The following is a 27,787-nucleotide window of genomic DNA, read 5'->3' as shown; positions in this document are numbered from 1 at the left end:
TTATTATTATTAAAATATGAAAACTTAATAATTAGGAATTATATGAAACACGTGTTTCTTGGCAAAATAATGTTATTAATTTTGACAACTTATATGTGCTTAATTTTATAAACAAAAAAAACACAGTTAAAAATAACAGTGACCACCTGTGTAGCCCCATCAAAACGCGCCCGTGATGTATTTATAGTGATTTGAACTTCGAAGGCGAGATACCGTAAGTAAAACTCAAGACACTGTTTACGTTTGGAATATTCTTCTTTAATTTCTCATTTGTATCTTTACGGTTTTGGGTAAAAAAAAAATTGTTCATTGGGATATAAAGGTTATGTGTCATCAAATTTGATAGGAACCTGTTTTAAACAGTGTCTTGTGGCTGATTCCTATTTAAATAATCAGTTAATTGTCATGTTGACTCTTATTTCTTGTCTATTTGATTTTTCCGAAAAGTTTTCTAAATAAGCCTTGATTAGTTGCAAACTACCTACTGCAGTGTGTAAAATGTTTAAAATAAAACATATTCTGCTTCTTAAAGACAAGTCCTTTGCACCTCTAACACCTTATATTCTCTGAAGCCCATTCTACTTCCGCCCCTTCCTCACCAGGAATAAGTGCTGCTTTCTACCTGTTTACCTTTACTACCTCTGTATCTTTCACTTATTGTCTCTCATCCTTGTGAACCCACCCCTGTGCAACCTATCTCCCAGTTTCCACCAGCCCCTCTCCCCCATGATAACCTTAAACAATCTTACCAGCCTTTATACCCACCTCCTCTCATATTGATTATCTTACTGCCCAGAACTGTACCTTCTCCAGTTTTTTTTTTTAATTTGACATGGTTCCCAGATTTCTGCTGCATACTCCGACATCAGTCTCAAAAAAATTTGGAGTATGCCTTTGCCTTTAATTTCCTTCCTGTTCCCTTCAGAGTTCTCCCAAGCACATGTCTCAGTGGTGCAGAACAATTTAGTTCCAGCAGGCGTGGTCAAAAAGTGGTGGGACTCACTCTGATTGTCTTGTTGGTAGGTGAATGATCTGGTTATTCGACCAGCTTGACCCTCCAATATCCTCAGGCCTGCCTGCATGTGCTCCGTGATGAAAGCTGATCCTGGCTTATTTCCAGAATCCTAGGCAACACAAAACAAAGCTCTATTATGTTTTACTGATGTCTGTGGCTGTAATCGTCTACAATGTGGGAGCAAGGGGGCAGCTGCCCCCCCCCCCCTTTTCTAAGAGGAAAAAAATAAATAAAACATGGAGCAAGGCCCTGTATATACAAAAAATTTGTCACCAATCCTCCTATCAATCTGTGGTATAAAAAAAACGAATAATTTTGTTATTCATTATTGTATGGCATATTTCCTCCCTCATGAACTAGGTACACCAAATTCCAGAATGTTCCTTTATTTTTTATGTATGTATATAATCACACTTTTATGGACACAATAACTGCTGTAATTTTTCATGAATCACTTCTAAACTGATACATAAAATAAAATAATAGAAAATCTCGGTTGAGTTCATTATTGGACAGTATTAAAAAAAAGGTGTAAAAATGGGGGTGGTGTTTTTAAAAACAGAAAAATTGCTGTAACTCCTAAAATGTAACGAATATCACATCTGTTTGAACGTTTTATTTATAACTAGTAAGTATAATCCCAAAAACATTTGTCTAAATAAATTTTTGATATGACCAACCATTACTACAAGGGGTGGGAAAAAACAAGAATGAGAGAACAAAAAAATTTGTATCCCCTTCATAGGCATACCATCGAATTCATTTGAATTGTTTGTATATCTTATAATTTTTATCTAAAACTTTTGTCTGTAACAATTTTTGATAATATACATTCTTATATTTGTCTTCTAAATATATTGTCTATAATTGTTGTTAAAATAAAATATGCAACCAATAATTGATAACTACTAAAGTAATCAAACATTACTGATTTTAAAGTAAAAAAAAAATCAAATCCTTTCTATAATAGCTAAATATACTATCAAATCCAATATACATAATTAATTGTATAAATCCTAACCTTTATTAAAATTTTGGTTGAAACTATTTTTGTTGAAAAGAATTATTACAGTACGTAGGCCCTAACTAATGAGGTTGAAACTAAAAAAAAAATCTTTAGAACCAAATTCCTTTGAATTTATTTTAAAAAATCTTTATATTATCTTAAACCTTGGTGCTAGAAAATTTTTATCCAATCACGTTATTAGTGCAAGTCATGAAAATTACCGTTAGAAAGTCCAAAAAAAAAAAAAAAAAAAAAATTGAATAACTACTTTAGCTGGCATAATACAAAATTCGTTCTAAGCTATTTAATGCTGAATGCATAGAGTTAAAACTATTCATAATATTTACGCTGCATGGAAAATGGAAAAATGTTTAATCAATTATTTTGTAATATTGAAGAACACAAAGATAATATGTACATTGAGTTCTTAAAATGTTCCAGTAGTTTATAGAAGTTTATATTTTCAGAAGAAATAGAAACTTTGAAATCTACGTACGCCTGTCGGCTGTCGAAAGGGATTTTTTCTTTTTACCCATTGCCAACTAGACACACCATATCTAAGAAAGTTTTCATTTTAAATTTACCATTAATATAGTCTCATTCTAACTCATTATTAGTAAAAATTAAGGAAAAAAGTACGTAATCATCAGTAAGTTTAGCAGCAACAATAGCTTCTGAGTGGGTATGGGTTGTTTATAAAATGACTATAAATTCAGTTACTTGTGGTGAATTTCACCAAGGTTTGATGCCAAAAGCGTGAAGAGGCAGCAGATGGATTATTTACTTATGTCGCAGGGGACAGTCGCGATAATGGCCAACATCCTGCCGGTGGACCTGTCAAGTGACGATGACTGGGACGACGAAGAGAATGGCTTCGAAATGGTTACAAGCTCAGGTCACTCCAATACGGTAATTGTGATGTTACAATGGTTTATTCATTTTAATGGGCTCTCCCGAGTATTGAAAATAGTTTAATGCATCTTGACAAAAGTGGTTGTGGTATATTTTTTGTTAAACTGTAAAAATAATTGAAATCTCTGTAGTGTTTAGTAACTTATAAAGTCAACTATATTCCAATTGTATTCATAACTGAAAATGAAAGTTCTTTTTATGGTATTGGTATTTATCTTAAGTGCTCTAAGTATTTTTGATAGTTCAAATTTTCTTAGGGTCATAAAGTACGTGGTTCTGACAATTAACTATGCATGGGTATTAACTTGTTAACATATTAAATGTTAATTTTAACAGTTACTTTTAGCAATTTTTTTTTAACCCAAGTTTTCAAACCATCTAAATTCAAATATTTTTTTGTAATTTTATTTTAAAAACAGAATGCTTTCCCAGCAAACCCACTTATTTGATTTTTCCGCCCTGTAGTTGCAGGAGCAAATATATGATGAAATTACTTTCTATTAAACCAATTGAGTGACATAACTTTTATTAATTATTTTTTTGTTCATTGAAAATTTAGGCACACCATCAAAGGTATCAAATTATTTTCTATTACTAACTTATTTGAATCTGCAATCATCCAAAATGTTTTATTATATCATAGCAAGTTATTTGTAGTATTTTAACTGAATATCATAGGAACTTATATATTTATGTATTATTATATTTTTACAGTATATTTATTTAAATCTTTAAAAAGTTAACTAAGGAATTGTTTCTACAGTGTACTTATTACTTTGAACATGACAGCACAATTATGTAAGCTTAATTAAGGTGAATTCCCTATTAGGCCCGTTTTACAATGGCATGGAAACACAGATGGATCACGTAAACAGAGATAGATCTCCTGGAACATTTAATTATCGCGTCTGCTGCTTCCGCAATGCATGGAAACGTAATAAATGGCAACCAATGAGATTGCATTTCAAGGTTACGAAAAATTATTAATTTTTAAAAAAAATTCTTTGTGTTCATAGTAGGGGCAGAATTTGCAAATATAAAATCACAACGTAAAAGATAAATATTCTTGTACTTGAAATTATTTTTAACGCATTTAGAACATAAACAAACATGGCTACCATCGCAGCCGAATACTCGGCTTCTATTGGTCACATGGCCAGGCTAATACGTATGGGTCTGTCTCCATCTGCGTGCTACTGTGGAAACTTTGTTCCGTAAAATCCGTCTCCGTTTACGTGATCCATCTCCGTTTCTTTGTCATTGTAGAATGGGCCTTGTGTGTCTTCAGGTCACAAAAGTCACAAAAATGTAACAAAACTGAAAGGCTAGTCATGAAAAAGTCCCTAAATACCTAAACAATTAAACGATAGTGTTGTTAGTCACGAAACTTTAATTTCTAACAGCCTTTAGCCAACTTGCGTTTTGTTTTTTGATGCCATACTTCAGTTTATAGTTGTGTATTAAATGTACTAAATATTTAGAGACTGTTTTCTTAAATAACGTGGAAATTATTTCCGGAAAGGTTTTAGCATTCAAATATTGTACGTAGAATATACATCTATTTCGTATTATATTTAGTTTTACTTATTAAAAAAAAGACTGATATTAGTTAATGTCTTGAAAAAGTTCTAAAATTTGTAGACTTTCTTTATTAATAGTTGAATATTGATTGTTAATAAGTATGAAGCATTCTTTTTGTAATTCTTGTTGGCAGGTTTCTCACAAACTTTTAGCCTGCACTGTGCATTTGTTACAGAAAACGAGAAATATGCATTTTCAACAAGTAGAGCCCTCTGACGCTGAGTTGCTAAGGCTCGCGGCGATAAGGGGTGAACTGGAGGGTGTTAAGGATGTCCTGTCCAAAGGTAAGGTCTTAAAGATATACATGGAAAGTGAGTGAGATGTCCAGTTTTATTACGGCTTTCATTGATTATTCAAGTAATCACATTTATAAATGAATTGTTTTGTTATTGTAAACTAAAAACAAACTTGTGCTCCTCCTACTCTACGTTATTAGTTTACATAAAAGTCCTTGATCCCAAGGAATATGAAAAAGGGCCTGTTTCTAGCTACAATAAAATTAATTGCATTTACTATATTAAAAGATTACGCTTATGTGATTTGAAATAAAAATTATGATTAATTTTATGGTTTTAGTAGCATTGTGGTGCTTTATGGTGTATTAAAATGCAATTTGGTTTTATATGGTATGTTTACATGCTTTTCGGTTTTAACACAATTCACCGTATTATCTTGTCCCTGACTTCAAGACTACAAGAAAGTCACACTTCTGTGTCTTATGTAACTTATCAATCCAAAATGAAAAACATATTAGGCTGTCCCTTTAGCAAAATTTGAAAAATATTTTGGCCGCTAAATGTTACTATCCAGAGTGACATACCGGGTTAGATAGCTCATCTTCTTTCAAGGTGTCAGAGTTTGATTACCAGCTTGTATTTTCCGCAAGTGAGTAATGTGTCGGACATTGCCGTGAGATTTCTGGAACTACTGCCTTTTCCTCTCACTCTGTTTCACTCCGAATTCCATCTTTAATAACCTCAGTGTCAATGAGACTGTTAAACCAGTGGTTCTCAAACTTGAAGTTGGGGCACATTTAAAATCCTACAAATTATTGTAGATGCACCATATACAAATTTCAGGATACGTTATAATAATTAACGCCTCACAGATGTATGCTGTGGTCAACTCAGCTCTTGTTTACAAACGGTGAAGAGCGACTACATTGCCGTAATTAACTTAATTACTTTCGAACAAAACATTTAAGTCGTTCAAACACATGATATTGATGTGTTCACAAAAAGAGCGGTGTATTCGCAATGAAAACGTTATAGTAGAGTAAGTATATTTGTATGTGTGGTCAAGTATTTCTCTGGAACCCACTAGGCATACCTGGAAATTTTCTTGGGCGCACCAGTGCGCCCCAGGGCCATAGAAATAAACCAAGTACCCAGGGGCCAAATAATTTGGTCGCCCCCTCCCTAATATTATTAAAAAAAATTATGATTAAATATTACAATGGCTCTAACTCTTGTTAAGATAATCTGCGTATCTTATTACTTGAAAAGTTACGTTTTGTAAACCCTATGGTTTACCCGGGGTAGACGCAAGCATAAAAAAGAGGGCAACACCTAACCGAGAGCCCCCTCTTGGTCCCCGGCCCCCGGGGATTTAGTCCTCTCTGCCCCTCCGTCTTGGCGACCACACTTTGACGATTACTGCATCAAACCCTTGTTATTCGTGGGTGTAGGTTTTGTTCAGACGAGGTTTAGCCAGGGCCGGCGCGTCCATACAGGCGAACTAGCCAACCGCCTAGGGCGCCAAGTAGCTGGGGGCGGCGCAGCACGACACATAACAGCTGATACGATATGTTTAGCGATTATTGAAACTAGATGAAAATGGATTTTTGTAACAGTTTGGAATGTTTATATTGATATCAGTAATTATTTGAAGTTCACGGTGACCTGTTTATGATTTGTAATAGTAATGAGTAAAAAAGTAAAAAAAAAAAACACAAGCCTGCTTACATTTGTTGACAAAATCTTAGGCTTACGTGATGTATTTTGAGTCAAGGAAAAATTTTTTTTGGGGTGTCCGGCGGGGGGGGGGGGGGGAGTTAAAGGTTTTTCGCCTAGGGCGCCAATTTACCTTGCACCGGCCCTGGGTTTAGCGGAGGGGTGACGTGTCCTCAGGCAGCGTGAAAGTGGACGACTACCTGCAGGGAGACTGGACGGCCCTCATGCACGCCGCGGCCATGGGCCACTCCCACGTGGTGGAGCACTTGCTGGAACGCGGAGCCGACCCCAACTTAAGCAAAGGTAGGTCCTGGTTGGTCCGCGTCCTTAACGAGCATCCTCGGGAGCTCTGCTTGAAGCACGCTCCCAGCTCATTAGGCATACGCATCCCTCTGCCACTTTTTTTTTTTTTAATTAACATTGACATGAGCATTGTGATTATAATGTATGCCTTTATCGAGTGAAGCTGACGTATCGTGAGGGACATAAATACGCAACTATTAAAGTACTCAGATTCTTAATTCTCATTTTTTAGCAAACAAGAAGTCACTTTTTTGAGGAGCAACCTATCCAAATACGGCACATGTAGTAATGTATTTATATACAAAACTACTATCCTTGCTGGCTGCCAAATTAAAATTTTGTGTGCTAGTATATTTAACGAATTTACTTATTAGTAGAGAAATGTTTTTCCAAGATTTATTTCTACTTTTATTATTTTTGGGAGTTAATCACTCTTTTGAGCCAAAATAAAATCTATTTACTAACATAATAATTATATTACACGCATTGTTTAAATTATATTTCACAGACTTGCCAGAAGCATATGATTTTGTGAATTCAAAGGGAGACCATAATGACCGTATTGCTTGGATTTTCTTTTCATATCCTCGAATGTGGAGTTTTTTCATAGTTGATTGCATTTACCTTTTAGTATCGCATGTCAAAAAGTATTTTAAAATGAATTTCTTAAGTTTTTTTTTTGTAGCTTAGTCATGTGCTTGTTACTGCATCATAAAAATGGTGTTTGGAAAACAAAAGTGAGTGTGTGATTATATTAAATTAAGAGAATTCTTTGTTGTGTGTTATGGAATTATTTATTACCATTGACTGTTAATTATTACACAGATATATGGAGTGAATGTTTTTCTACTAAGTAGATACAGTGCCAGTTACCTACAAAGATGAAAATCAAGACAACACAAGTGTCTATTTAGAGATTCAGAAAAATTTTTAAATACATATATATATTTTTTTAATTTTAAATGTTAGTTTTTTTTAAAATCATAATTCATTGCTAGCCATGCAAGTCATTTTTCTCCTGTATATAAGTTCATTAAATTTTTTGGTATCACATGCAACACATATAGTAGTGATATAACTAAAATATCTCATAATTACACTTTATACATCTAACAATAAATAAACACTAGTATTTTTGTTATTTGCCCAATAAATTGAATACCAACCAGGTCGTTACATTAAACCCCTATTATTGACAAAATTTTACTTACTGTTACAAATTTAAATGTTATAAAAATATTTAAGCTTATTTACAGTAATGCATATAATTTTAGCTATTTTGAAAAAATTACTTTTCCCCATTACAATGTTTAATAAATGTGTATAAAATGCAAATAAAATTAAAATACACAAAATTTAAAATAAATATTTAATTATTCAGGTTGTAGTAGTAGTAGTAGTAATGCATATATAATTTTTTTAAGTAAAGTTAATGTACCCTTATTCTAAGTAAGTTTAATTTTTTTTTCTTAAAACTTAGATATATTGTTTGCCTCAAAATAAAAGGTATAACTGTAACCTCTGTGAAAATCCAAATGTGAGTTTCGCAGTTTTTGTGTTGACAGTGTTACATCATCTTCACCAGTAGAAGCAGGCGCCAATGAGCCAAAAAGAATGAGTGTATAACTATTCTTAGACATTATCACGGTCAGATAAATATAGACTGCTGCTGTCAGTTTTGTGTGATGTGATTTTTTTTTTACCTCTAAGCTGTGAATGATTTGTAGGTTACGCTTAAAAATAAATGTACCAAATAAGATGTGTTCGAGGCTTTTTATTGTTTGCAAATTGATGCTACATTTTAGGAAATTGCAGTGTTCTTTCTTACATTTCAATCTAAGTGTTTTAGACATTTTCTTATTGTTAACTAATATTTGTTTTAACTATTAGCTTGTAAAAAATATATAGCTAAATCTTGCTCATAACATTTTTTTCATTTAGTTTGCAACATCTAGTTAGCTGGAAAGTTTTCAAATTTATAACGTCCAGAAATGTACAAAATATTTGAATTCAGTGGCAGTTTGTGATCATGCTAATAAAAAAATCCATTCTGAATATCATTTTTTTAAAAAAATTATCAGAAACAGGGGGGGGGGGGGGGGGGGAAATCAGCACTTGTTTTGATAGTTGAAAATTAGTTACTAAATATAAAAATTTTGTGGAAAAATATTGAAGAAAAAAAAAATTTAACATAGTACTATGTTAAGACTTTTGAAATCACTAAAATATTTATACATATTAAGTCAGTATGCTACGATGGATGAAATCATATAGGCTTCCATAAAATCATCTGCCATTACTGCTGATATACTGGGGATATTTCTTTGGATTAACCTACCTATCACATGATACTTTTTTCATAGCTCCTACAATATTTGTTTTTTGTGTTTATAGAAATTAATTTACTGTGGTAATTCATACGTGTAGTTAAATTAAAATGATATTTACAATATTTTCCATGAAGATGATACATATGTCATCACATTTCTGTATATTTAAAAATGCAGCTATCAATACTGACACCATTTATCAACAGAAGCATCATCCAATGACCATATCATTGACTGAAAATTCCCTCCATTAAGGAAAAAATTTTTTTACATTGATAAAGATGGTCAGCAGGCTACTGAAAAATCCCCAGAACATTTCATAGCTGCTTCCACTAGTATGGAATCTTCTGAGAAATCTCTGATAATAGCTTGTAACAACCCAGATTACAGCCTTCCTGTTGCAATACAGAAATAATTTTTTGTTATAAATTTTTGGTCATATTTTCAGGTTAGATTATCAAATGATGTAAAGTTTTTTCCCCCCTTTTTTTTCAAAGTTATTGTGAACGTAATTCTCCGGGTTTATTGTTTTTATTTTTAAAATTCATAAGTTTATTTTTCTAGTAATTTTTTTGCTGGCTTCTTTGTGTGGGAAGGCGTGCTGATGTAATTCTCCTTCGTTTTTCCACGACCAAGGCTTTGTTTCACACGCTAGGCGTGTGAGTCACAGTCACGGGAGTGTGAGAGAGAGACAAAATCGCGTGGGAACAGAAGTAAGCATTTCGTTGAGCCTCTGTTGCCATGCGCCGTGATTGGCTGAAAATAACGTCAGCGAGCCCAGAACACTGCCCGCTCAAAGGGAAGGAAGGCTGTAAAATTCAGTCATTTTCCGAGCACCAGGCCGAGCCAGGCTGAATATACAGTGTAATTTTTTTTGTGTGCTCTGTTGTACGGAATATGGTGTGATTTTTCCATGAATTAAAAAAACAGGTAATCCATTGAACATTGAGTAATAATTTATTCGTGACCTGCTACATAACTTGTATGTTCCACTCATTACCTAATTTTGAGCTAGCCGGAGGTGGTGAGTGGTAACAAGCTTTAAGGGGGCCCGTCTAGTCATGGGTGCATTTGTGTTAGTGATGAAGGATAAGTCCAATGCTCACCGGTGCGTCCAGCATGGTATCACCTCTAAGCACAAGGCTGTGAACTAGCTTTTCATGCATATGGCAACTGCGAGATTTCAGCGATAACTGTGAGGGACGTTCCGAAAGTAAGTTTCGTAATTTTTTTTTCACGCTGAAACTTTATTGCCAAAAAAAATACGCCATGGCGTCATGAACTATACACCTTGCACTATTTTTCAACATAGTCGCCACAGACATTGAGACATTTGTGGAAGCGTGCAATCAGTTTGAAGAAACCACTCTGGTAAATCTCAGTGCCTGCGATGCAAGGAATTGTTGCACAGCCGTCAGCATTGTTTTTGAAGTGACGTCCTGAGAGTACAGCTTTCAATGAAGGGTACAGGTGAAAGTCAGATGGGGCAAGATCGGAGCTCTAGGCCGGGTGATTGAATCTCTCCTATCCGAAGGAATAAATCTGATCGTGTGTGAGCCTTGCTGTATGTGGTTTTGTGTTGTTTTCTAAAAGCACAACACCTTCACTCAAGAGCCCTGGTCTCTTTCGTTGAATGGCGAACCTGAGTTAGGTGAGGATGTCGCAGTAGCGTGCCGCATTGATGGTCTCTTGATGGAGGAAACCAAGGAGAATCACACCTTTTGTGTCCCAGAACACGGTGGCCATAACCTTTCCTGCGGAGGGTGACACTTTGAATTTTTTTCGTTACTGGTGAACTAGGATGCTTCAACATCATTGAGGCGGCCTTGGTTTCTGGGGTAAAGTGGTGCACCCATGTCTCATCGCCTGTGATGATTCTGAACAAAAACTCATTTCCCTCTCGCGCGTACCACCAGTGATCGAGTCTGATTCCCATGTTTTCACGCTTGTGATCCGGGTTCAGGTTTCTCAGCACCCAGTTTTCAGACACTTTTCAGTAACTCAATACATCATGAAGCATGTGATGGGCCTGAGCACGACCAATACATAGTGTGAACGCCACGTCTGACACCGTTATGTGCCTGTCCGTTAACACCATGTCCTGTACTCTAGCAAATTTTTTTTCATTCGTTGATGTGGAGTGACACCCACTTCGACCTTCATCCTCCACAGACTGTCTTCCTTTACATGCAACATCAACGACCAACCATTTGACGAGACATGACCTCTTCACCGTACACTGTCTTTAGGCGTTCATGGATGAAGGACACACTAGGCCCACGTGCCCATTCATACTGGATGACAGCACGCACTTCCATTGGCGACCATGTTATCAGTACATGTCTGTCTGCCACAGTGATTTGTACTCGAATAACCTCGGGCACGCCTTTTCTGCTGCTACTCTCTCTTCTTCGGCGCTCTGCAAGTGTGTCATTCCTCCTCCACTGATGCTACTTCCGTTGTTGAACCAGCAATGGATGTGGATTCTTATTGCAATTGTTTGTTTCACCTGGTGTACCATGTGCTCTTTCAAATATAATACAAAACTTATTTTTGGAACGTCCCTCATATAATATTACATGGTGGAGAAATGAAGATAAAGATGAAGTGCAAGTCCCTTGAATGTTTTCAAGACTCTTTACCGCATGTTACATGCCTAAAAATTATTCTGAAAATACAGAAGACAGTGTGTGCATGTGCTTGTTTCAGAAAATAGATATAGGTATCCAATAAAGTCAGCTGTGAGTGCCTTGAATTTTATATTTGCTACCAGAACGCTCACGTTCCTCTTTGTTCAACAAGCAGCATAGAGAGCGCTGTTCAGTCAGTCCCTGCATTTCCCACATAGATAGCGCTACATCTTATGAATTTCATATTTTTCATTCAGATATTTGGTTGGCATGTTCCAAATGGCAAAATTGTTTGAAGAAACAGTAACACACACAGAGTTTCTTTATCGTGTGAGTATTTCAAGAGTGAGTAATGTTTATTGTTAATTAATCATTAATGATTGATCAATTACTTTAGATATACTTATGAGTCTTAAGTTATGATTGCCAGAGAAGTTTCAATCGCGGTTACCGAGTTGCAAACTTTTTTTTATAGATAATTTTTCATTCTAAACCAACAAAGAGTAATTCCGTTGACTTTTCCGTGGACTCGCCGCAGTGTGGACGGCCTGTGAAGCGAAGTGAGCGTTGCCGGCAGACAGGTTCACCCCGCTGATGGCGACGTGCGCCAGCCGCCACGACGGGGACGGCCTGGTGGCGTGCGCCCGGGCGCTGCTGCGGCGCGGCGCGAGGGCAGACGCGTGCGACCGGCACCGCCTCACGCCGCTCATGTACGCCTGCAAGGAGGGCAGCGAGGAGCTGGCGAGGGAGCTGCTGCCCCGCTCCGACCTGGCGGCCCAGGACAACCAGGGCTGGACGGTCAGTGCCCTCCGGTGTCCCAGCTGGCCAGCCTCTCTGTTTTCATAAAATTGATCCCTGAAAATGTATTAATTCTATACTAGAGCCAAAATTTTGTGGTGTTATAAAAAAACTAATTTTGTCGTTAAAAATAGTGGATTTTGAGTTTATAGTCATCAGATTTTTAAGACGTGTAATGATAAGTACATATTAAGCACATTTACAATGATCACCTGTTTCTAGCAACAATTTGTGGTTAGGCAATTAAAATGTCTACATAAAATAATATTACATATATTGATGAAAGTTAAACAAAAACTGCAACTAAATATTTAAATATTCTTCTGTAATGTTCCTTAGTTCATGACGAAGTTATAGATATGAAAATAAAAAGAAAAGACAGCCAAACTTTTTTTTTAATATGTCTAGAAGGAAGATTTTATGGTTTTATATTTTGACTAGTGATGGATTGAATCCCAATTTTTTCTAATCCTAATCTCAAACTTGAAGAAAAAAAATTGACTTTTTTACTGTAGTGTTTTTTCTTCAAATCTTCTTTCTCTATCTCTAATATCGATTCTTTCAAATACTAAGGATTTGGTGGCACATTCCTAGTAATTATTGATTATGCGATTTTCAAATGTGTATAATTATTTAATTACTTGTTCGGTGGATTATCCACTGTTCATGCCTCACCTAGCTGAGGTAACATAGGAAATAAACTTCTGCTGAATGAGCATGACACAGTTTGTCAAGCAAATGATGTTTTTTGCTTGGCATTTTTTTTACAGATAGCAGATCGTGTTTTGTGCATATGTGGTGAGAATATTTGCAAAAGGTGGAATTAATACGCACTGCTTTCAACAGTGGCAGCCCTAGACTTCGCAGGGCCCTTGGACGTTTTCTTTTGTGGATCCGTAATATTTTTGAGAGAGGTCTAACTTTTTTTTTGGGGGGGGGGGGGGGGGTAGGGTAGGAAAAGCCCCAAGAGATTGATGGGGGTTTGTATTTTGATGATGGTTTTGCTAATTTATGTTTGAAAAAAAAATGTTGTTATCCCTACTTTCCTACTAATATTATAAATGCTAAAATGTGTTTGTTGGTTTGTCCTTTAACTCAGCGAAAGAGCAAGGAATCGCGACCTGATTTTTTTGTATAGTGATAGTGTATGGGACGGAGAGTGACCAATGCTACTTTTTATCCCGGAAAACTGCACATTTCCTGTGGGATAGATTTGAAGCATGATGCTTTATATGCCTTATTTGGGCTTTTGCATTATATATTCCTAATGCATCTCCATGGAAAAATCCATTCCATTGATTGCTTGCGGTTTGGGTTGAATTTGTCTATTAGCTAATATTTCTACTCGGTTTTGACTTTGTTTTGTTGCTCAGTTTGTTAAGTGTTTCAAGGCCTCGCAAAGGTAAATCAAATCTTTCGAGGGTTTCACCCCGAGTACAATCAAAAGACTTGCTCGATCGTTAGTGCCTTTGGGAGATACTGAACTGAGAAGACAAGATCAAGCCCAACACCAAGCTGCTTTAAGAGCCACTGCATCACCTGCTGAGACTCCCTAGAGGGAGAACGGGACTGTGTTATGGAATTTCAACATTTGATTTAGTTTTTATTTATATATATATATATATATATATATATATATATATATATATATATATATATATATATATATAGAGAGAGAGAGAGAGAGAGAGAGAGAGAGAGAGAGAGAGAGAGAGAGAGAGAGAGAGAGAGAGCTAGCTCTGTGCTAATGTGTTCTGCCTGTATACGTCCGTACATTTTTTGGTTTCTTTCCGTACATTGTATCATTGTAGGTACTATAAAAACTGTAAAACAGAGTGAATAGAAACAGTCTGCTCAAGGAATCATTAATTACAAATTCATCAATGAAATTCACTCTTAAGTAATATTGTTTGATTAATTTATAAACTATAAAAATTTACACTAAAAGTAACATATGTAACTATTCTTTGGCACACTGTTCATATTCATCCTGTTTTATAGTAGACTTTACGTTGCAGTTACTTTTCCAGCATGCTTAAGTAGTTTGTAGCTGGACAGCAGTTTAAAAGGTATTACTGTCTAAAATGTTAATACTTTCCCTTAGGGGTAAGTTTCAAGTTCCTCAAGTTAAACAAAAATGTTATGTACATTTTATTTATATTTTTGTTTAGGCACTATTCTGGGCTGTGAATCAAGGTCACGAAAAGATAGTGCAGCTTCTGCTGGACCACGGGATTCCCCAGCATCTCATGGACCGCCGAGGTCAGACGGCTGTCGACCTGGCTGTGCTGAAACATTTCGAAAAAGTTAGTTTTCCAGGATTTACATACTGTACAATACACACTTTTTTTTTTCATGCAGTATAGATGTGTTTAATAAAATGTGTGCTCCATTTTTGGTCCTAGACTGACTACCCAGTGTCATGTTCTTCGTGTTTTGAACCAGCTCTGGGATACTTAATTTCCTACCAACCAAATATCATACAATCTTTTTTATTTGACTTTTTTTTTTACATACACCTTTGCAGGTTACACTGTATGTCATAGAGAAACCTCAGTAACGAACTGGTCAGAAATGGCGAATAGACAAAAACACAGAAATAATATTTTAAATCAATCTTTTTCATTGCAAGAATCATTCAAAGAATACCTGACCTCATGTTTGCATGTGTAACTTTCCAAAGTACATATCTATCTCTTCACTCTTAAGGCAGCTGTAAATTGAGACGCAGGTCTCTAAGGTGATGCAGTCACAGCGACGATCATTACAAGTCTGATTGTAGATTTGCTGTGAAATTTACTCTTGGACTTCAGCTCCGGCAAAGTTGACAAATATTTTTTATATGCTAATGTTTGACTTCAGAAACGAATATGCATTCGAAACGTTATGTTACACAGCTTTGATGAAACTGAAAGCAGTACAGACATTTAAAAAATGATAATAAATAAGTGGTAGAGAATTCACTTTCACTAGGGATCAAATACTCCTTGTGGCTTGTGTCATGAAGGATTTTCTGAACACGTGCTGTATGAAAGTGATGAAGGAATAATTTTGTAAATGTAATTGGCGGGATAACATATTGTATGGGAACGTCTTAAGCAAGTTTTAGTGTATGTATGTATGTTATCTTGCTATATATATTGTTTGATGAGACAAGGGATAAATGTTTGGTAGGACAGGGAAAACTCAGGGAAATGGTCTAGATTATATGTGTGGGAACCCTGTAGTAGCACGCAGCAAAACCCCACACTGTGCATTGTTTGTGTAGCTCTGGTGATTAGCGAAATAAACAAAATAAACAGGAGTAAAGTGGCGTGAAATTCATGTTTTTTTATGACTCTTCCAGCCTTCTGTTGTGTCTTGTTAGTTACCTGTCTGCAGAGATGAATTAGGACCTCTTAAACTTCATATATGTATATGAATATGTCAAAAATATTAAGTGCTACAAACAATATTTATTTGGCACTGAAAGACATTTCTATTATGTTTGTAGTGTAGGACAATTATTGGCATGTACTTATGGTTAATTGCCAAAACATGTGGTAAATTGTAAATTAATGATAAAAGTTTGTGTTCATGTTTGTTTATCGATTGCAAGATTTCTGCAATGCTGGGTGCCGTGGAAGATGAAATAGAACCTGAAGAGAAGGATTATGATCAGAACTTCAGGCAGTCTTTTCAAGAACTACTGCTTGAAATAAATGACAATAGGTCAGTTTGGAAGGCGATTTGTGTAGGTGTATACTTTCCTCCATTTATATATGGTGTTACATAATTTTTCTTTTCATGGATTATAAAAAGTTGGTATAAATTTACAAATCAAGTTTCCAAGTGTGTTAAAACATTTAATATAACTTTAGGGCAACTTAATCTGGTTCTAACTAGGCCACAGATTATTTAAGTTAATTTAGAGGAGCTGTGAATTCTTGTTTTTTATTGGGTTATAAATGTAATGGAAACTGGCATTCATGTTGAAGATATTATTTAACTGCAATTAAAGTACATAAAAAAATGTAATCAAAAGTAATTTTATGTATTTTCATATTTTCACTTAAAATAAAATAAATTGATTACAAACCTAAAACTGATTGTTTGAAAAATCAAATCAGTGCATTTGGCAAAAAATGGTTTTTTAATTAAGTTACTATTTCTCTAGTAAACAGTGATCTCGTTTAGCTGCATTTCACTTGAATTATGATCATCAAGGTTTTTAACACCTTCTCAATTTTATTTAAAAGTCCTTAATTTGATTTTTATGAATGGCTGTGATTTTATAAAACACCTTAATAAACATGTCATTTAGGTCACATAAAAATTAAAAATCTATTGTATTGTGTATGTTGTTCATTATTTTCTTTTGGTCTCTGAGCAGCTGAACAATATTTTGCCCTTGCACTTTGTGCCTGCTTTATTTATGTTAATGGTTAAGCAGAGAATTTTCATTAATTTAATTTTTGAATAGTAATAATTGTTTGAATTTTGGTGAACTAAAAAAAAAAAATATATTGATATTAATTTTTATCTGAAGACATTTAAATCCTTGTTATGTGAACAATTGACACCTTGTTCGGGGTCATCTGTCTGTTTGGTTGTGATGGGTAACTTTGGCTGACTTATAATATATTCTCCCTAAATCCACAGCAGGGAATGCCTTGCAAATGGCTGTCGGAAGTCCCTGATCTTCCCTGAGGGGGGCAGTCCCAATGCTAAGGGGGTTGGAGCCAGTCTAGGCTTGATTGAGGCTGGGAAGAAGATGGCAGGCTGCCTACGGGTTACAACACTCAGCCTTTGGTCGACCGGGGCAAGGTCTCAAGCCTTGGCGTAGACCCTTGAAGCTTCATCAGGTGACTGGAATGGGTCGTGGCTTAGAGGAAGGAAGTTCACATGTGCCAGACTTTAGCTGGTACATTTTCTTCCCCTCGCCTCGGTATAACGGCATCTGTTGTTAGTCACGAGCAGGTTGTTGCTATAGGGGCTGCAGAATGACTGCTCTGTCCCTGAAGTTGATACTGGCTAGACTGTAAGTCACCTCCTCGCAGTAGATGATGTATAGGGTTTTCCGTGGACTCCCCTTTCCCAGAAAGACATTCTGGATATCTGACATCTCTATTTATTAAACAAGCACAGGGTTGGCAGACTTTTCCTTACACGCTGATCTCAGATTGATTATATTCAACTACACAAACACCGTCACTCCTCTGACTTTAGACACTGTCTACAGCCTATAGGAAGGCAGGTCATATCAACATCAGATGAAATGATCACTATTGATTCCTCCACCGAACTCTGTGGAACTCTGCTTAGGACGGACAGGTGTTGATCTCAGGTGGCCCAGTGAGTCTCGAACTCGTCTGCTCAAGCTGGGAGTGGTGCGGTGAGCTAGCTCGGTCGCCTTGTGTTGTCTCCCCCTGACACCAACTGGCTTTGCAGGGCCCAGGGCCGGCCTTATACTCTGTTTTCTAAGGGCTAGCGAATGACTTAGTAAAGAAATGGGTTTATCAGCCCTTGACACGGTTGCTGAGGGCGTGGTCGCCCTGGCAACGGGCGATGCTACTGTGGGCACATGGTGCAGACTGTCTTGCTCATCTGCAAAGGTCCGGCACACGTTCAGGAAGAGAGGGGTTAAGCTTTAATGACCAATGGTGCGAACAGCACATCTCACATCATCCTTAAATGGCTCCTTAAATACTTCTTGATTTTTATTAAGGTAAAAAGGTACGAATCTTTAGATCCCATGAAAGGACGTGTTTTGAGGTAAAGGAATCATCGGAAAATGTGGATATTTTGTTTCTCTTCCAGCTGCACGACGCTGAGGAAAGAAGTAGCGACCATCCTGCACGGCCTCAGCCTCAAGGAGTTCGTGCCAGTGTTTGAGGAACACAGAGTGGACCTGCTCCAGTTCCTCACCATGACGGACGACGGCCTGAAGGAGCTGGGCTTGGCTCCGCGCTACAGGAAGAGGATCCTGGAGGCCGTCGAGCTGTACCACTTGAAGCCGTGGAAGAAGTCGAGCGTGCACATCAAGCCACAGGACGAGCCATTCAGGTGCGCTTGCTAGGCACAAAAAAAAATGTCTCCGAATTCATTGTAGTTACTGGCATGTATGATGAGAAGTTTATGCAGGTTTTAGGATGTTAAAGCTGCTACTCGTCTTCTATGACAAGTCGTTTTGTGTCATTACTTACAAGGAGGGGGAAAAATATATATTTACAATGAAATTACTATTTTGAGCTTTTTTTCTCTGTAAGCTGCAGAATTTAAAAGAAATTTAATATATTGTTACGATTTATAATTATGTGGGGGGAAACTACTGGGTTCGTATAGGAATATCCCAATTAAGTTTATTTCACAGTTTTGTTGATTGCTAATACATATTTATATCATTAATAAATAATCTTACTTAGAAATGCCTAATCAGGACCAATTACTCACACTTAAAAAATGTTTATTCTCTAGTCGCTCAGTGTCTCTCAAGTTCTTACAGACCACACTCCTCACTGGGCCGCGCTTCTAGCGGAACTCACACAGCACACACTGCGGAACTCTGTCATCCATCAAAAAACCTGTCGCCGAACTCACAGCGGAACTCCGTTGCGGGACTCTGTCGCCGAACTCCTGCCACAAACTGTCAAGTTTTAAATGGACTTCAGTTGAAAATGCATAACAAATGTATGCCTTAAATTTAACTAAATTCTTAACATGAAGGATGATAATGATTGTAAGACTTTTCAAAGAGCCACTAAAACTGGAGAGTTTTAGAGTAAATTCTGTACGTGTCTTCATTCATGTGCAAGTAATGGAAAACACATCCATCCATAAAGACCCTAAGGTGTTTAAAAATGCAAGCAGTTCTCCGAGATTTAGAGTGAAGCTCACATGGAATAACGTAGAATTTAAATTCATAACTGTGAAATACCTGGCTGAGTTGAAATGCTTCAAAAAAATAAATAAATAATTAATGTCTATGGTTGGTACAGAAAATGAGTCTACAAAAATCTTAGAACTCACATTTTTCAGATAACATAAGCTTGTGCAGTTGATTCAAGGGGGAGGGGGGGAAAGCAAATAAGTAATTGTGCACTAATAGTTTAAATTGATTATTACAAAACATTCACCAATTTAATATATTTCCAAGATTTTTTTTCATAATTCAGGCTTGGCGAACGAAAGGATAAAAGTACTGGTACAGTAAGTTGCATGGTTCAAACCCTGGAACCAATGTGTGTGTCTTTAATTTTTAATTCCTTTGAACATGTCACAAAAATTAAAGAAAGATCACTTTCAGGTCGAATTATGGAACATCACGTGATTACCAAAATATGAAAATGAGAAATGTAACCCACTCACAAACAGGATACATAGTACTTAAATTAAAACTGACTAGCAGACCCGGCCACGCGTTGCTGTGGCTGAGAGATTTAGAAAGGATTTAAAAGACAAAATTTAACACAGATTAACATAATGTTTTCAATTCTATTTTATTATTAAATACTCTGATTAGTTCTAACTATATCACAGTTAAAGTTTAATGAAGCACGTGAGAATAAAATCAAAAATAATACAAAAAAAGCGAGGTTACGTAGTACATTGACTAACCAAAATCTGCACAACATGGAGAAAAATAAAATTTGAATTGAAAAGTAGCGCCATCTATGAGATATTTATAGACAGTACAACAGTTGTCTTTAAAAAACTGATTTAAGGTGCCATCTGTTTGAGACTTATGAAACTTACGATTAATAACACCAATCAACATTGATAATCAATTTATTATTAATTATTAAGACCATTAATCAAAATAGGAAACTATCCTATCTCTCAAGTTGGAAAAAGAATACACATAAATCCCAATTTTCATTGAAATTGGTTGACTTGGTGAAGAGTTCACTGGAAACAAACATCACGACACTGGATTTATATATATATATATATATGTTAAGATGGTAACGATAAACTCTGGAAACGTCGGCAACCAACCGTAATCCAGCAGGGAAAAAAAAAAAATCAAGTGAGAAAATGTTGCTAAAAGATTCTGTGAAGTTCTGAAACTGGTTCACTAGTTTCACTAGGGCAGACACACTGATTCGCGTATTGCCAGTTGTTGCCCAGCGACCGTAGAGAGCCGCCGCTCGCCTGCCGCAGCGTGCACGACGGGGTCATCGCGCTGTGCGGCACGTTGCGCCACGTGGACCTGCTGCGCGCCGCCGTGGCGTACGCGAGGCAGAGGCTGGAGAGCAGCGGCTGCAGGCTGGACGGGGACAGCCAGCCCGCCAGCAACCTGCGCTACTACGCCGGCCACGCCCTGCACTACTCCGAGCTGCTGTACCGGGAGACGCTGCTGCTGTACCGCCAGGCGGTGGACGTGAGTCGGTCCGGCCCGTCGGCGCGTGTGCGGCAGCAATGCCGTATTTACTCGCATCATGTCCGCAGTGATTTGGCTACATTTTTTGACAAAAAAAATTTGGTGCGGACATCATGAGGTGAAGTCCGGGAAAAAAAAATTTTTCCCTCTAAATTTTACATGTTTTGTTTAGTGTAAAAAAAATTGTTCTCTTAATTAGTTTGCTAGTACCCTGATCTTACGTATGCTCAGGGTTCCGCGGATTGCATTAGTAAAATCGCTGCTTCGTAAAATTGGCACCCTTCCCTCGGCCCAGTTGAAAAATATTAACGGCGGCACACTACTTCCCAGAGCGCTGGTGACTGGCGACCCTCCGCAGTGGATTGCTTTGTCTGGTGCGGTCTTTATGCGGATTTTAAAAAATTCCATTTCGAGTATTTAAAAATAAATGTGCGAACATTATGCAATTAAATACGGTATACTGCGTGTTGTTGTGAACATGCGTGTTTTTACCCGTACGACACCTATCAGTTCTTGTAGGTTTTTTTCTTTTTTGATATGCACGTTTGAGAGAGTAATATGTTTTTTGTTTTGTTTTTTTTTCTTTCTTTCAGATTTAACATTAAATGGTAAAAATCACTGTGCACAAGCACATTTCAGAGCTTTCACAAATAAATATTTAGCAAACAAAACCTTAAAAATAAAAGAATAATAATAATAATAGAATTACCAATGCACCTGTTTAACCATCTTTCAGAAACAAATCTTACCAACCTTTCAACCACCTTCAGAGTGGACCTGTTTCTGCGATGCTTATATATATTTATGCATGTATTAATATATATTTATTTATAGTAGTGGACGGGATCCCGAAACTTGGGATAAGAGTTAGTTAAGTGACAATTACAGAACTTTAGGAAATAATTTTTCTCTTCCTAATAGTGGTGCACCGATGCGGATACCGATGAATCGTAATTGGCGATTATGGGTACTTACCGATTAATCGTAATCAGCGATTATCTTAACGATTACTTTGCCGATTATTTACGTCCCGGCGTAATTAAGTAGGTTTTTACCGTGTAATATTTTGTTACACATTTTAGGATGAGATACGGTAATGTTTGTATATATTACAAAATTCATCTAACTCCGTCATATCATAATTACAGATATTTCGTTAAGTTTAATAAATCTCATTGCCTCGAACAATAAAAAAGACATTTTTCCTACACGTTTATTTACATTTCGTCTTTTGTTTAGTGGCCTTGTACATTACCTATAGCCAGACGTAAAATAGATGGCACGCAATCAAAATACCACAAACAGTTGCAGTGGATTCTATGACAATCAATCTTTTCGAGTCGTAGTAGCGGTTCAAAATCATGGTCCCGATACCTTCTAGTTTTTATCACTGCGTTTTACAAACTCGTTATGGGCGTCTTTGGTAACATTATCCGTTTGTTATTTGTATGACGTGAAAAGTGAAAAAGTATTTATAATTTTTTATATTCAGTCAACATAAATAAAATCACATGTGCTAGAATTGGTTTTTTGTAATTTTTATATAATTATAGTGAGATGGCGAGTTGGGAGAAAAAAAAGTGAAGTGTGGAAACATTTTTCTATAAACTCAAGTGAACAAAATAAAGCAGTATGTTTACATTGTTAAACTGTAATTTCTTGATGTTATTAGACTGTAGTGCAAGTTGTTTACAATAACAAATATAAATAGAAGTTAATTTAATTTACACTTTGGAATGACTTAATAGTGTATTTTATATATTTTTATACTGTTATTATAACTGTATTCTCGATTTTACCTAATCTTGTTATTAAATTCACATGGGAATAAAAAATTTTGTGTGCATTATTACACTTAAAAAAATTTGTTCATTATAATCGGTAACTGAATCGGTATCTGCCGATTATTGCTCTCGTAATCGGTAAAGTCATATCGGTGCACCACTACTTCCTAATAATTCCTCTGAAAAACAATTTTTTAATAGTAAAGACCCTCTGCAAACTAATTTTTATTCATCTATATGTCATATAACAAACTGCAACTTTGCACATGTATTGGATAGACATAGTACAAAGATATCACAAAAAAACTTATCTCTGAAACGTAAATTCAACACTCGGTCTTAAACTGTGTTAAAAATAAAACTATGATTAAATAAAGTATGCAGAGTTATCAGACATATTTTTAATTAATTTATTTTTAGTTTTGACAAACATAAAAATGTTTACCGTATATTTAGGTTATGTTTGACATAGAACTTCACGAGAACATAATTACCAATAGATAGGTTTTTAAAAAGAGGAAAATAGTTTTACCATTTTCTCCTAAAATGAATACATTCTGTATACGTATTTATCGAGCTCTGCATTATTTTGAACAATTTTACATTGAATTTTTGTCTGAGTTTTATCTTATAAGTTTATTTGCAACATGAGAACACACAAATGTGCTTGTTACCGAGGTTACACAGCTCTCGAGTACTGGAAAACTCGCACACCTTTTTTTTTAAATTTTTTTTGGTATGATACTGTCCTTCGTTGTGCGTAGATCGAGAAGTACGACAAGATAATCCCTGCCGACCTGATAGTGGAGAGGAAGCGGCCTGCCAAGTCAAGGAAGCTGTCCACTGTGGTGATGGGTGTCGTGATCGTCGTAATGGTCTGGTTCCACATTCGCTGAGCCAGATGATCCGTAGGGGACACATCGTGTATTGTGCATGCATTCCTGAGACTGTTTGGAAACAACCAAAATTATTGCATTTGTTAATCTAAACTTCATTAGTTATTCCTGAGGCTTGAAACCAAGGAAATCCGTTACCTAAATCTCCCAAGAGATGCACGTGCTCATTTTAATGCAATGGCCAAATCACCATGCCATGAAAGTAAGATTAGCATATTGCTGAGTTCTTTAGTCTATTTATTTTGAATTTGTTAAATAAGTTTGTTCTTTTTATACAACTGTATATATGAATTTGGCAACTATTAAGAAGCTATTGTATCAAACTTTAAATAAATCACTTAGTTGTGCTTAGGTATTAATGGTCTTAACTTTATTAGTTTTCTAGCAGCTTGCACTGCATGTTTTGAAGGAGAAAAAAAAAATTCCCACTGTTGAGCTCTTCCTTCCCATTATGGCATTATGTATGTTATTAATGATGGATTACGAATTGAGTACAGTTTTGCTGCTGATTATAGTGTCAACCAGCACACATTGCATAACTCCATATAATAATTACATGCATGAAGTGCTGATGTTGGGTATGGAATCAAACACCAAGTTTGGGAAACCAAACTCAAATTAAATTTTTTATAAACGAACTATTCTAGTCTGCTCCATTATAAAACAATGGTATCAAAAGTGACAATGTTGGCTGTTCCTTTGGAGGAATAAATATAGGTTTAATTTTACCTAAAAAATATTTAGTGAAGCCATATCATCATGCAAAATAAGTAGGGCCATGCAATTTTCGCGATCGCGAAAAACCAACGAAAAACGCGAAATATTCATTAAATCTGATTTTCCCACGAAATTCGCCTTTTTTTGACAATTCACGTTAAACACGCGAAAAACGCAAAAAATATTTATTAACTACTTTGTTCAACACAACAGAGACAGTGCCAACTTGTACCACCTTACTACGAAAATAATATGAAATACGTTTTATAACTGTAAACACGGCAAGAAATTTAAACAATCCTTAAAAATCTGACGTGAGTAGAGTTTTAAACTTGTATTCTCATAAATTCATGCGGTAAGGGATGTGGATTGGAATCCAAACAGTATTTTTTTTTCCCGAAACGTTACCAATTTATAATATATTTTTTCTAACCTCAGATAACTTGTCGTATTTATAAAGCTGTCGGAAAAAAATTAAATAGAACCATCCGTCGAAACGATCGTGATAATATATTTTTAGGGATGTGCGAAAGTGACTTTATCCACACGAAATGAAAGTGAAAGAAAATTTATCAAGTTTCGCGAAAGTGAAACGAAAATGAATTTTTCTATGAGATAAATATATTCTTAATGAAAGTTAAGCGAAATTTTTTAATTAACAAAGAAAAAAAGTGCCCCAAAATTTGCTCTTCAGTAATAAATTCTATTACATAAATCATTTTGGTACCTTTTGATGTATATATGAATATTACTATTTAATATAATCAACATCCGCCCTAGACCACACAACACAGCCCCATGTCACTCGTAAATTTCAAGAATCAATCCAGATCTTTCAGCGCACAGACTATTTCCTTTACAGTCGTAATGTCGCAGTCTATGATAATATATTTATCACGTGCATGGTACTGATGAAAAAATACGTGAATACTGTGGAACGGCCGCCATCTTGCACCACTGTCACACATGGCTAGCTCAGGAAGCTGTAAACCAGGCAAGGGACATGGTCAAAACAAAACATAACAAATGGTTGCTGCCAAGTGGTCATTACATGCAGTGACTTGTTGACCTTTTTGTCTAATTGGCTGTATATTATGAGGATTTTATATGCCAGTCAGAGTATGTAAATTTTAAATAAAGCAGACGACAATGTTTTTGTTTGGCTGTGCGCGAATAAAAGTAGGTACGTACGTTCTTTGTTTATGTGTATACGGTAAATACTAAATAGTGTACTAACAGTTCTGGAATGTATGTTTTACGAATATAGTACCTACACTACTGTTTGAAAGCAAATGAATCAGGTAATTTTTCAAATATTGCATGATTTTGTTTTGATACCTAGGCCTACTGTAATCACGGTTGAATTTTGTTTACTTTATCTGCCATGTTTGTTCGAATTATGATTTTACCGTATTTTCATTAACGTGAGTTTTTTTCTTCACCACGTAAATTAATCTTAATGGAAATCTTTTTTCTAATTAATGTCTTTATATGATTTGCATATGTTATTACATTATTAGTAATAACAAGCAAATCATATAAAGACATTACAGTAAAATCCCAGTGCTAAGTACTTACAGGTACCTCAAGTTTTTGTACTTAGTACTGAAACATGCATACATATCTTTACAAAGAGAAAAAAATATATATAAAAAAATAGCTACAGGAGAGCCGCAATGCCATATGTATTCGCAACTGCGACTTGCTTTTTTCCCCTTGTCTAGTTCTGAGTATATCCACTTTTTCCTTAAGCGTGAATTGCTTTCGTTTCTTTTTATCTCCAGGATCATTCATATTGTAGCACAAATACAATGCGGTGTCTAAATAACGTAACCTGAAAATAAACTCAACAATAACAATAAACAATCCCGGCACAGACATCAAACAGTATTTTTAGCGTAGCGTAACACTTTTGTCTAAATAATTAATACTTCTCTCAAACCTCCGTCTTTCGATGTATCGAATGGTGTTGTGTTGCTCACGTCGCATACTACGTACGGTATAATCTATGGTTGTGCGCGCAACTGTTTGTTAACTTTGTTTTGAGAATTTAGAGGTTAGAAAATACGTTGCGGTGGTATTTTTGTATCTTTGTTCTACTACATTAATCATTTAGCTGGAAATTTATTTACCAGTTTAAGTAAATTTTGGTGTAGTAATGCCACGCTACTAGTAGAATTTATACGTTATAGTGAAAATATGATACTTTAAACTGAAACCGTTTTGCATGGCGAAGATACTATTTTTGGCGGGGACTTAAAAAAAATTCGTTAAGTGAAATATACTTTATAATAAGGTACGTTATTGTACCGGTATTCTACTGTACATTTTTATTAAATTACGATTTCTTTTTCAACTAGAACAAACGAACTTCGGTAAGCTATTGAACTTTCGTTTGGCTCGAAATATTTCGCTAAAAACGAACTTCGACAGATGAAATTCTTACCGAAATCGAAAATGAAAGTAGCAAAATTTCGGTTTCGGTATCGGTATACCGAACATTCGCACAACCCTATATATTTTATTTACGAAGTCATGCGCCATCTTCTTTGTTGATACTGCAAATTTGACCAAAGAGTCACAGACTCTTTCAATGCATAGATGTGTCTATCCAGATGTAGAAAGCCGCTCACCCGAACAGTTCCGAAGTTTTCCGATCACAAGTAAAAAAGCACCATAATTAAAGGATTAAAATATTTTTATTTTACGGTCATTAAGTATTTTAAATAACGCCAACCTAACCTAAGATAACGTTTAACTTCGGAAGATTTCAGGTTGTGCTTGTGGTTTCTATTTGAACTGTAAGTTATCCATCCAATACAGCACACTGTTTTTAAAAGGCAATATCGCCACTATTCCAAAATGGCGCCGTTCTGGAAATGTTCAGTATTGACAATGAATGCAACACATTAGGTCCTGAAATTAAAAAAAAAAATTCTTGGAAGTAATTAATTGTTGGTTAGTTCAAAATGCCAAAAACGTGTAAAGGAATTTAAAAGTGATGGCTTTTTTATTTTTGTGAAGGAAGTAAATTTATGATGTGCAAGTATTGTATATAGTGTGGAGTGGCTGCGAAAAGACTTGATTCCTGTAACTGCAGTCTGATACTTCAGGCCAACCATTTCAAGCATACAACATTGTTGTACATTTTAAATAAATTATCAATATAAATATACCTATATATGTATATATTTTTAAAATTTATTGCAAGGTACATATATGCATTAAGTGGCTTGAATATAAATGCATTATATATTATATGCTAAGTTAATTAGTTTTAATATGCTATTCTAAAGTTAATAAAGTGTATATATATGCATATTTGTATAGGAAATTCAATGGAAAAATAATTTTAAAAAATAATATTATTTGCCGGTAATTTTTTTTGCCGATTTTTAACACCGCTTTTCAGTTTTTTTAACGAATTTTTATACCGCTTATACCTGTTTATAATGACGAAATACCTCATTTTTATTCACCACCTTCAGGTGGCCCTAAAAA

At 35.6% G+C, this 27,787-nt stretch overlaps 1 protein-coding gene across 1 annotated transcript; it reads left to right on the top strand.

The window, feature by feature from the left end:
* Nucleotides 1-123: 123 nt before the first annotated feature.
* LOC134531921 (ankyrin repeat, SAM and basic leucine zipper domain-containing protein 1-like) lies at nt 124-23,924 on the top strand. Its single transcript, XM_063367964.1, has 10 exons — nt 124-214; nt 2,817-2,930; nt 4,690-4,798; nt 6,644-6,769; nt 12,307-12,527; nt 14,699-14,833; nt 16,126-16,238; nt 18,327-18,572; nt 20,670-20,889; nt 23,438-23,924. The coding sequence occupies exons 2-10, from the start codon at nt 2,832-2,834 to the stop codon at nt 23,567-23,569; spliced, it is 1,401 nt and encodes a 466-aa protein (XP_063224034.1). The 5' UTR covers nt 124-214; nt 2,817-2,831; the 3' UTR covers nt 23,570-23,924.
* Nucleotides 23,925-27,787: the final 3,863 nt, after the last annotated feature.

Source organism: Bacillus rossius, chromosome 5 (genome assembly GCF_032445375.1).
Source record: "Bacillus rossius redtenbacheri isolate Brsri chromosome 5, Brsri_v3, whole genome shotgun sequence".
NCBI classification, from domain to species: domain Eukaryota; kingdom Metazoa; phylum Arthropoda; class Insecta; order Phasmatodea; family Bacillidae; genus Bacillus; species Bacillus rossius.
The sequence above is the reverse complement of the archived record's forward strand: the minus strand, read 5'-3'. Positions and strand labels throughout refer to the sequence as shown.

Coding starts and splice junctions, on each gene's coding strand:
- LOC134531921 (XM_063367964.1), top strand. CDS start 2,832: ATGGCCAACATCCTGCCGGTGGACCTGTCAAGTGACGATGACTGGGAC. Junction 4,799..6,643: donor TAAGGATGTCCTGTCCAAAG/GTAAGGTCTTAA, acceptor ACGTGTCCTCAG/GCAGCGTGAAAGTGGACGAC. Junction 20,890..23,437: donor TGTACCGCCAGGCGGTGGAC/GTGAGTCGGTCC, acceptor CGTTGTGCGTAG/ATCGAGAAGTACGACAAGAT.